Here is a 12,033-nt window from a genome sequence, read left to right as displayed (position 1 = left end):
GTGAGGAATGAGCTTTTAAAAAACCATTCAAGAAAAAAGGAAGTATTTTAGCCAAATTGCTTAAATTACATGTGTGTTTATGTTCACACCTACAGTTACAAATCAACAATTACTCTAAACAGAAAACCTCTTTGATAGAATTTCAGATTGCAGAAGCCCATCTGTTCAGTTATCAGTATCACTGTCATCTGCCAGAAGAGCTGCTTTACAAATGCAGAAAAAAAAGAAAAGATTCCTTCCTCCCTCACAAAAAAAGGCCCTACACACATTCAGAGAAAGGATGGGGGAATCAGCAAATCTTCAGAAAACTCCAAATAGTAATCTGGGGTGGGAGAGTGGCAGGTGATGAAAGAGAAAGGGATTGTTTTATGTTACACACATATAAAGATGGATCATGCAATATTGAACAGATTGTTCACTTTTAATATTTCCTAAACTGACAGGCTGAGGCCAACCTCCACATTGACAGGCTCACAACACTATTAAAGCAGGCACGATTTTTCAGGCTAAATTTTTCTACACAATGCAAAAAACATCCTCATTAATCTTTGGGGATGTAATGTTCTAGACAGTGGTTTGAGTTTACATTGCCCTGAAAGAAATTCTAAATTAAGATATCAATACATTAAACAAGGTAAATACATTCTTTATTTATGTATATAAATATATGTGCAAAAAAGTCATCTGGAACCCAGGTGAATGGAGATTGTCTGTATGAGCCCCAAAATGTTATCAGTATCTCTTTACTAGGCCCACAGAAAGACTAGGAAGGAGTAACAACGGAAGGAAGGAATAACTGGAAGAAGCGGAGTTCTGCTGCGACACTCATCCCGTTGTGTGTCAGACCCAGCTCCCCGTCCCTAGACTTCTTTTACTTCAAGACTCAAACTGCTCCCATTCATACTCATTACCCTCCTCACTCCTTCCCCGTATTTACATCAGCTCTTCACAAGATCGCTGCATACTGGAACCAGAGATTCTACGAGAAATGGGAAAGAATACCGAAGACGGACTTGCGCAAGAAATATTTTTGATAAATGCATGACCACAAGGTAGAAACTGGGCATGTGCAAAGACATCACTGCATTCCCAGCTCACTTCAGCGCTGTCACCTCAAGCTGCAACAGCAGCATTGAAGGTTAAATGTCCCACACCAGAGTGCCTCCAACAGGTAACTCTCAGCTTTCCAACTCTGCATCTTCTTACCTCTGTTTCCCCATGTTGTACCCCCCCAGCTGATATTTCAAAGACTTTGCCTGCTGTGTTCTACCTTCCCTTTCCAGCCCTCCTTTGTTTCACTAAGCTCAGGCACAGCCAAGTGGAAGGCCTAAAGAGAGTCCAAACTGGCAGAATGGAGGACACAGTAAGACAATAAAGGCAAATCAAAAGGATAGAAGGAAGCCGTTTTGCAATGACTTATGACACAACATATATGTATATACATATATATCTCCACACAAAGAAATGAGAACTGCAAACAGCAACTTTTTCATAATGTGCTAATACTAACCCATCTTATTCTGTCATATACTGGTTTTCTATGTAATGTGTAAAATGTATAATGTTTTTATATGATATATAAAATTATAGAATGTAATTAGCCCAGCATGTCACTTGACCTCTAATGTTCTTTCTTTAAATACTTTCACTATTTCAGTATTTTGCTGAGTGAGGAATAGAGCCCAAACCTCAAGTGTCTCCTTGCAGTTCTCTCCATTAGGCCGTATTATAGACAGTAAGTCATTAAGCACTGAATAAAACAACACTTACCCTGAGTCTAACACACCCTCGGCGTGATCCTCTCATCATTTTGTCTTTTGACTGAAACAGAAAAAAACAGGTCACCGGATTAACAACTGCAGTAGGAATTGTAAGGAGAAAGTTAGTTATTCAAAGCGACTGAGAAAAGCATAAAGCATTTTTGTATAATGTTTTATTGACTAATTAATTGAGTTGCAACTTCTGTTAAAAATTATGTTAGTTCTCACACAAAAGAAAGTACACAACCATAGTATGAAAAAATAATCCTTCAAAAATAAGACTACAATATCCCACTTCACGAAGTTTTGTAGATACCTTGAAGAAAGGTATAGATATAGGTATCTGTAGATACCTAGAAGATGCAGTCCACACCTTTATAGAAAATAAAAAGAAGCGAGGAAGAAAGGAATTAGGAAATATTAAAAATTGGCAGTATAGTGATTTGCATCTTCCTCCTTTCTCTGCTACTCTCAGAAAAGCGTCCATAGAACAAAATCCAGCTGTGTAGGCAGAATTGTACAAATGAAATTATACCTTTGTCAGAAAGTTTCCCAGATTCATACCCCTTTTCATATAGATACAGACTTAGACAGGTTTCCATGTCTTCCTAGATAGTACAGCCTCCTTTCATAACAACAGTTAGAAAAAGTTGTTAAAAGTTAGTAAAAAATACGTCTACAGCCATTTAAGCGCTAAGAGCCCAGATCAGAAAACGGGATTTCTATGTCCATAACCAGCGCTCAAACCTGTAGACCAGCCCACCTTGCAGCTAAATTACTCAATCTCTCTGTTTGAAGCACTGACAAGGAACTTTTTTCCAGGGGAAAAGACCTGAACACCCCAAATAGGCAACTCTAAACAGCCAACTCACTTCTAGCTTGAAATTGTGACACCTTGAACATTCAGCTACTCCCAGCACTGACTCAGGTAGATTTGTCAGCATCTTTCTGCCCATATCGTAAGGGTTATTGGGCAATATTGGTAGGCCTAAGTAGTGCACATACAAACTCTTTAAGATAAAGAAAAAAGAAAACATTTCAGTCATCCTAAATACTCGGTTTTCTGGTATTTGCAAAACATCTGGTTTTCAACTTCCCCCCCCACACACTTTCCGGTTTTAAACGATACATTACATGCCATTGTAGCCTTATCTGCAAAAGTCTTGTCTAATACAACCCCTTCTCTTGCCACCCAAATATCCAAACTACATTCTTTCACGTGATGAAAACACAACTATCACTGGTGTCTCACAAACAGGTTCTCTTGCTGTCATCTTCTGAAATACCCACTTCTTTCCAACAGTATCTTAACACTTCCATCTAGACAATATATTGATGTGATTATGACCAGCCCTATTTTTACTGAAGCCATTAGACAATAAAATCTTGATATCAGGGGGAAAAAAAGACAGGAACCAGAACTATCAGTCTGAACAGCAACAAATTATTCCTCATCTGCTACATATTTGAGATACAGCTACAAGGAAAGCACGAAGCAGTCACAGCAAGTCCTATTCACTCAAGATAATTTGAAAACATAGCAGTCAGAGTTTCAAATAAAGTTATGTTTTTGCAGATTTCTCACTCAATTCAGTCTCTAACTTGTCAGAGCTGTCTTCTGAATGTTAGAAACCATCAGTATTAATCTACGTGTTTTCACATCAATACAGGTTAGCTGGTCAAAATGAAATGGACGTAAAGACCAGCAGTGCATCCATAATGTATTCTACAGATAGGTAATTTCTTTGCAGGTTTCCTGAATGAAAGCTTCTACATAGGGAAGATTATTTTGAAGTTGTTGTTGTTTTGTTTTTTTTAAAAGCTCAAAACAGGAAAGGATCTAGAAACAAAGCTACTCCAATAATTTTCTATCAGAAATTGTATATACCTGGGACACACCTCATTAGAGCACACCTATTTTTTATATTCACTGCCTTGAGAGTTCTCCTAAAATGGGAGGACGCTACCGAGAGCTTATTACTCCCTCTGGTGGATTCAAGAAGAAATATTCACATAATCTTAGCAGGAAAGAAAATATCTGGACTGAGGATGTGACTCTGCAGCAGCTGAAAGAAGCCCATCGGGTCTGACTGTGGGGGTGACACACTCCAGGCCCTCCGGCACCGCAGGCAAAGCACTCCCAGCTCGCTGTGCCAGGCACAGGCGCACAGGCAGGGAACCAAGTTGGACACAAAGAAAAGGCAGCAGAAGAGACATTCATTTTTTTGGGGGTGTTGGTCGACTGACGGCTGAACATGAGGCAGCAGTGTGCCCAGGTGGCCAAGTAGGCCAACAGCATCCTGCCCTGTACCAGAAACAGTGTGGCCAGCAGGAGTAGGGCAGTGATGGTCCCCTGTACGCGGCACTGGTGAGGCCCCACCTCGAGTGCTGTGTCCAGTTCTAGGCCCCTCGCTACAGGAAAGACATTGAGGTGCTGGAGCGGGTCCAGAGAAGGTCAATGAGGCTGGTGAAGGGTCTGGAGAACAAGTCTGATGAGATGCTGAGAGAGCTGGGGTTGTTCAGCCTGGAGAAAAGGAGGCTGAGGGGAGACCTTCTCGCTCTCTACAACTACCTGAAAGGAGGGTGTAGAGAGGTGGGGGTCGGTCTCTTCTCCCAAGTCACAGGCAATAAGACAACAAGAAACGGTCTCAATTTGTGCCAGGGGAGGTTTAGATTGAGTATTAGGAAACATTTCTTCACCAAAAGGGTTGTCAAGCATTGGAACAGGCTGCCCAGGGAAGTGGTTGAGACCCCATCCCTGGAGGTATTCAAAAGACAGGAAGACACAGAGCTTAGCAATATGGTTTAGTGATGGTTTTTGTCAGTGTCAGGCTGATGGTTGGACTAGATGATCTGAAAGGTCCCTTCCGATTTAGGCAATTCTATGATTCTATTATTTTGGTTGGGTTTAGATCCCTCAACCAGGTAAGTGCAGGGCAGATGAGAGCTAGTCCTAGTGCAAGGGAGGACAGAATCCCAACAACCCTCGCTTCCACTGTACAGATTGGCTATCAGCTCAACAGCAAAAGATGCTGCAAAAGCCTTCCTTTTTCTTGTACATCACATTTTAATGGAATGGAAATTAAGTTTAAACATTATAATGTTCTTAGTCTGCAAAAACATTCACAAGATAAATCACAGGTTAAGAGTGTGGTCTTATATACTTACAATTTTCTCATCTTCAGACAGAGCTTTAATTGGTTAATACCAATTAGGATGAAGCGGTAAATCTAATTCATTCTACCTAAGCGGAATAAAGCACCTATGATTCCAGTACCTGAACTCCCTGTGCATTAAAGCATGCAGCTATCATCACACAGTGCTGTATTCTCTCATCGGAATACAGGAAATCTCTTACCGATTGCTGCAGGAGAGTACCTTAGATCCTAACTCATCTGACATTTTAGATTTTCCCTCCCCCGACAAAGTAAGATTTTATAAAAAATACGATTCAGACAGCTTCAGCTTCCCCTTAGAGCATTATGTTTTACCCTTTTGGTTGAAATTAGGCATGTGTATCCAATATGCCCTATACTTGGTCAAGTATTCCTGGATAAATAAAGCCATCCCATAACTGTTTTGAGGAATGGTTCCATTTCACTGAGCAAAATCTCATACAGTGGAAAGACATCTCTGAGTGGCTAATAAAAAAGTCACATTTTACTTTCTTTCTATATTTAGAGTTTTAATATGCAGCTATCTTTTTCAGTGATCAGTACTATTACCAGAGAAAACGACATTTTCAATAAACTTTTAATACACCGAGTACTGATTTTGATAAATCATAAAGGACTTGATAAAATAAAGGACTTGAATAGGTTACAAGCAGACAGCAACACGAGGTAAATTTCAGCTGAAACTCAAATAAAAATTTGTAAAAACGAACAAAGCTATACAGTAGTACTGCAGGCGGAATGTAGGTATCTCCCAAAAAAATATGGCCTTTATTAGTTTCTTTTTTACATCCACACAGTGAAGTTGATCAAATACAGACCTGATCTAACATAAGGCATTTCAGGTAACCTACAGCTTCTTAGAGAAATAAAAATAATAACTGGGTCTATTAAAAAAATAAACACAAAATAAAATTAAAGACCTAACACACCCCCTCTTAGGCCCCCAGCCCTCCTTCTTCTTTAGAACTACAATTATTTCATTTGAGTTTTAGCTGTTGCATGGGAAGCTTACGATTTCAATACAAAACTCAGCTGCTGCCTGCCTCCAGAAGTTCTCAGGCCCAAGTTCTGCTTGTGCAGAAGTGCACAGAACTTGAAGAAGTCCATTTTTGACTCGCACAGTGCTGTCAAGGAAATCTCTAACATAAGTACCAGATGAGCAAAACCACTTATGACATTTATTTCCCGTTAGGGATGAAGAACCTGGAACAAGCTCTATTTATAAACAGTGATTTTTGCAGTTTAACTACATCTACAGGAGAGGCTTTAGTTTGGACCACTTTCAATAATAGTTATTGTTCTCATCAAATGCTACGGCAACCCTCATTTTTCAAGCAGAAATAAACCCCAACAATTTAAAAACTTTCCGTGCTGTTCCCAGCCCATCATTCCTCTCGTTCCCTTGCAAAGCACAGCCCGGTAGGAGAACCTTCTTGAGCACAGGGACAGCATCTAACAGCCATGTTGTTTCTGCAGCTAAAGCTTTGACTTTTGTGGATGCAGTCATAAAGCAGGAACCAAAGCACTGCAGCAATAACTGAGAATGCCACCGGGCTCATTTGACCCCAACAGATGCCATGTATATCTGAAAAAGGTAAGGCAACAATTTATGGTTCCTGACAAAGAAAAGCATTACACCGCTTATAGAATCCTACAGGAAATTAATACATGAGAGGCCTTAACTGGATCAAGGTGTAAAATAAATGGCACAATTACAGGACCCTCCCTTCAGGTTCTTCCCTGAGAAGTGATAGCTACAGACTAAACAGCCTGTATCCGCAAGAGGACTGGCCATCTGACCACCATGTTGACCTTTCCAAACTTCTAAATACTGTAATTGCTATTAAAAGCTCATACTGTACAATTCTAAGTTAGTTTAAATAAAGCTTATTCATTAAATTGTGTCTCTCGCCTGACAATCCATTAGCTCATTAGACACAGCTTAACTACTTCATTCCCAACCTGCATTGAGGAAAGGTTTTAAATAGCTGGAAATCTTAAACGAAGTTGTAATCTAACAACAACAACAATAAAATCTGATCTTCTAGATTGCTACTGGTTTTATTTTGCACACCTACTGAAGAAAAAAAAAAGCAATAAATGAGATTTTGCAGGTAAGTGAACATATTTAGTACTGAAGTGTTTTTCTTGGGATCCTCAATTAGCACATGATCTTTACTCCACTGATTTGCCAAACCACACCAAACTGATCCTGATCCAGATCCTACGTGAGCACCCAACTACACTTCATCAAGTTAATGGAGCAGAGAGCATGGCCGGCTTTGAGAGGACAGACGACATGCAGTTGAGTGCCAGTACAAAATTAACTCATCAAACACTTTTGAACAAATCTGAACAGGCACAATGTGTTTATATGGGATGAGAAACGCCACGGACACACACTGCAAAGTGATGATCATGTACTGGGATACCTAAAACCAGACCCATACCCCAACTGCTAAAGAGAAGTGAACTAATTAAATTGTAATCCTCTAACAATTTATTCAGTGCATCAAAACTTCTGATACAAAGTTAAAACTATGTACAAAATTCAATTCAGTGTTCCCTAATAGCCATCAATATTTTTTATCCTGTATCTGTAAATTCAGAATTCTTTTTCTTATTATACCTGGTTTGCTTATAGTTTTGTCTGTTTTTATTAGACTCACTGAGAATGTTTGTAGTTCATGTGACAGATGAAGTTATTACAGGAAAGTGTCACCTCAGCTGAGAGTGGAGAGCAGAGACCTCAAAAGGAATGTTTGTGCAAAAGCAGATGTTTTTTTTCCTGTTTTCTTGGGATTTTTGCACACAGCTGTTGATTGAGAAACAGTATTTGGAAAAAGCAGGAAAACACATTTAACTGAAAGTCTCTACCGTAGGGGCACTGAGCCATGACTCCAGCTTCAGAGGCATCTTTTGAAATCAAGTTAATGAGATTTGTTTTCAGTTCACCACCAAAGGTTCATGAAACAGCTGCAAAATTTGAGTCCCCACCACCACCAATATTGGGACTGTACAATCCACAAGCAGCTCTTCAAGACAGTACAACCAGTATTAAAGTCGCTAACTAGCAACGGGCTTTAAAAAGCATGAGGGGAAAAGTATTTTTACGCCACCACAACTGCTTCCTCCTAACGGCTGTTTTCATGCAGATTTTGCATCCAACCAGCGTATGTTTTTAAAAGTAGTTTGATGGAACGATTAACAAAACAACAACAGAATATCTAAGCATTGAAATCTATTATTTAGGGATTTATTGGTGCAAAAACCATTAAGATAATGAGAGGCTACCCAGTTCTGTTTCAAGAACATCACACTTCGGAGTTGTCACACACAACAATTTTTTCTTGCAACCCTCATTCACTATACCAGGCAGCTGTTGAAGTCTACAACATTTTGTACAGTTCTCCTTTCAATATCACCATATGTAAAATATCCACAAAGTTTTAAAATACTTTAAGGAACTGACCTTCCTATCTACTGGCCCTGGTCTTAGCATTGTTTGCACAGCTATGGCAGTTCTGCGCTCAATTTATTACATGATTAAAATATTTATTTGAAGAGTACACTCAAAACAAGAATTCAAATCAGATTTTCAACCTTGAGGGGTTCTCTGGATTATTTCTACAGGATTCCCAAGGGTAATCAGGGCTATAGCTGATGTGTATTTAAGACAGCACTTCTGCCAGAAAACACAAACAAAAAGCAAATTGCGTTCAACTCCCTCTTCCTCCCCAGCCATTTCTTTGTCTTCGTGCTATCTTCCAGTACAATGCTAACACACATTTTTATACTGACATGCAGAAAACAAATGACAGAAAAAATTCAGCTGAAAAAATAAATCAGCAGAAAGTTATTTTTCAGCTGGAATGCAGCCCATGGAACAACTTTACAGGGCCTGTACCAGTAGAAGGCAGAAATGAGCCATTTCGAGACTTTTCTGTTAAATATCATCAATGCAGCCAACCACACTGAAAAACCCACAATGCTTCAGTAGACTTACGCTTGCTATATCTTCAAGAGAAAACATTGGTGGATTCACAAATCAAAGAATATTGAGGGGAAAAAGAAGTAATTTGTCAAACCATTGGTCAAACTGATCCTAAATGGCACACAGTCATTTAGTTCATATTTTGATCTTAAAAAAAAAAAAAAAAAAAAAAGAAAAAAGTAGCCATTTACTGATATCAGACAACCATTTATTCGAGCAAACCATGTACAGACAGTATCTGGTTAAGTCCAGATCATACTCTCTGGAATACGTAATTCATAAATAAATTTAAACAAATGTAATTCTAAGCAAATCTGAGGATGTACCTTTCTATTCTGAAAGAGAGAAAACCCCACAAACTACAGAAGCAGAAAAAAAGCAAACGATTTGGCATTGTAAAAGTCTTTGTAAACCAACTCGGAAATGTATGTGAGAAACATTTGTATTCACACTTGCAAGTAGTACTGCTAGCGTTCACTGCAGTACAACTAAGTAAAGAGGAAGGAATACACCAATGAAAACAGAAATATACGTGAACGTTAAATTCTCTTTTTTTTTTTTCTGACTCAGTTTTGATGTAAAACCTTTTGCCTTGCCTCTTGAAAGTTCTAATCACGTCAGAAATGTAAATTCAATTGAATTTGTTTCCTTCTGATGTATGTACCCAAAACATATTTAGGTTAACATTTACTCATTTTACCAAAAAAGACAAAGCATACTAATTTAGATGCTTTTTTTTTCACAAGTGCAATACTATTGCACACTAACTCTGTTTGAATGTTTATTCCACATTAAGGGTGGACTATTTTTAAACTAAATACAACAGTGCAAGGACACACCTATGAAGAGATGTATGTTTCCGGATCTAGCTCTGATGGAAAGTTCAGCTGGATCAGAAGTTATTACCCTGCAGTTTTCCACAGCTCCTCTGCCAAAGGTTAATTGGCTATTGGATCAACTGGAGAAAGTGTTTCCTGCACGTGCAACTTTCGGGACTGGAATTGGCTAAGGAGTCTGCGCGAGGTGATGAGGAGGTAAAAGCTGATCAGTTAATTGCAATCTCTCCTATCAGCAAAACTCTTTCCAAACTGCATGTCTATACAGCCAGGGTGAAACAATCTCAGGCTACTCCACCCACACGTCACGCTCACAGGGAAGGGCCAGTTTCAGGCTGAAAATCGTTCAGCTGCACCTACACAAGCAGAGCACGGCAACTGTATTGCTTCAGACTGAAACCGGCCCAGAGGGAATGGAGTACACAACCCTATGTACCTGATCACACAGGTAAGCCATGAATTCAAAGTACAAGTCTGCATATACAGAATCACAACATTTTCCCACATACATAAAGCCCCCAAACCTGCCAACATTCCAAATTAACATTGCTGATGTACCACAGTCTTATAAAGTACCATTCAGGACTACCTAAAACTAAAGGTAGAACTCAATCAAAGAGCATCCCACTACCTTCTCAGTGCTAATATTAGTACTTGGGAGGCACGCGGTCAACTGGGACTTGGGTCAACTTATCTTCCAAACCCATGCTCCAGCTGACCCCCCAGTCCTGCGAGTAACCACGCCAGCACACATGAAGGATCAGCTCTTTTTGGCAGCCTGTCTTTCACCAGCTTAAGTTCAACACGATACACAGTACAAGAAGGAATTCAGATGTCTAGAGAATGGCATAACACCTACTTTACAGACGTATGTGGGGAAAAGACAGCACATGGATAAAGAAAGCATTCTAAAATAAATGGTAACCGCAGGAGTTTCTTAATGGTAAGGGCACACAAAGGAGAGAACGTGATTTGATTTCTTGATCCCAACTTGCATTTTTTAGGGCCGGTAGTTAAAAAAAGGATTTTTAAACTTCTGCACTAAAAGTCATAATAATAACATTATACAAAATAAAAGCGTAATGCATATATAGAGATACCTATCATAGGAAATAATGAAATATAAGAACTGATTTTGACTAAACAGGCAAAGATGATAGAATGAAAGTCACGGCAGTAACCAGAATTATTATTATACGTACTAGTCATCGGCAAATGTTTCTATTTCTGTAGCTGAGCATTATATGACTTTGCACCTTGGACCTCTACTTAGACTACACTCACTAATTCATCTCAGTCAAAGAGTTGACATTTGAAAGCATTAAAAAGCAACTATAAAAGCACTTTTATTCCTTCATCCATATTCCAGGTGAGGGATTTTGAACTTATGTGAACCAAAATTGTTTGAGAGCCTGTAACTGTTTTATGCCAAGAGCCGTATAAACTCCTAGGTCTGGAGAGATAACCTCTCACCTAGTAGGGCTGGAAATCCAGATTTAGGGAAAAAAGATTTATATGCAATGCTTTTGTAGGAATATATCTTCACAGACAGCATGATACTCCAAGTTATTTGCCGTGAATCTATTACAATTTACAACAGGTTAAATTTGTGTTTTATCCAGGCAGATACACTAACAGTAACTGTTAAGAAGACAACTGTGCGTGCATGCGGTTCAGCCAGTCAGCCTTCTCATTTAAGGGCACATCCTTGAAAAAATGAATCTGCACTGTTAATTCACATTTTTATGTAAGAAGCTGAACAAGTTAGAAAGCCAGGATCTGTCACACACACAAAAAAAAAAAGAAAGAAAAAGAAAGAAAAAGAAAAAGAAAGGAAAACATCACTGGTTCTTTACACACTGCACTTTAAAAGTTCGTGCTTGAAAGTAGGAAGTCCTCAACGGAAACGGGAAAGTCAGTCCCGAACTGGGGAGCGACCGGCCGCGGCGGTACCGGCTCCTCCGTGCCCAGCGGCCGCCGGGTGCCAAGTGCCGGAGGAGATCGCCGCTCGGCGCAGTCGCTCGTGAGGCGGGCGGGCCGCCCGGCGAGGCGACAGCCTCACGGGCCCGGAGCGGTCAAGTTCCCGCCGGGCGGAGAGCGGGGCGCGGAGGCAGCGGGAGCCCGCGGCCATCGCCCAGCACGGCTCCCGGCCGGCCCCGCTCCCCCGCGGGCAGAGGAGTCGTCACCCGCCCGGGGAGGGGTGCGAGGCCCCGGGAGCCACCCACGGCTTCCGAGATCCCACCGGCGACACTAACCCCTGAGCCACC

General features: G+C 40.2%; 1 protein-coding gene across 5 annotated transcripts in view; it reads right to left on the bottom strand.

Moving 5' to 3' along the window:
- The window catches only part of OSBPL9 (oxysterol binding protein like 9), a 67,840-nt gene that overhangs the window by 55,349 nt on the left and 458 nt on the right, over positions 1-12,033 (bottom strand). For 4 of the 5 annotated variants that reach the window (XM_074151494.1, XM_074151496.1, XM_074151495.1 and 1 more), the window contains exon 2: positions 1,771-1,821. The exons of the other annotated variant lie outside the window; for it this stretch is intronic. In XM_074151494.1, coding sequence (XP_074007595.1) covers positions 1,771-1,821 — 51 coding nt within the window. The remainder of the gene's footprint in view (positions 1-1,770; positions 1,822-12,033) is intronic. 5 annotated transcript variants of the gene reach the window in all.

The sequence above is a fragment of the Numenius arquata genome, chromosome 8 (assembly GCF_964106895.1).
Source record: "Numenius arquata chromosome 8, bNumArq3.hap1.1, whole genome shotgun sequence".
Taxonomy (NCBI): Eukaryota; Metazoa; Chordata; class Aves; order Charadriiformes; family Scolopacidae; genus Numenius; species Numenius arquata.
The sequence above is the reverse complement of the archived record's forward strand: the minus strand, read 5'-3'. Positions and strand labels throughout refer to the sequence as shown.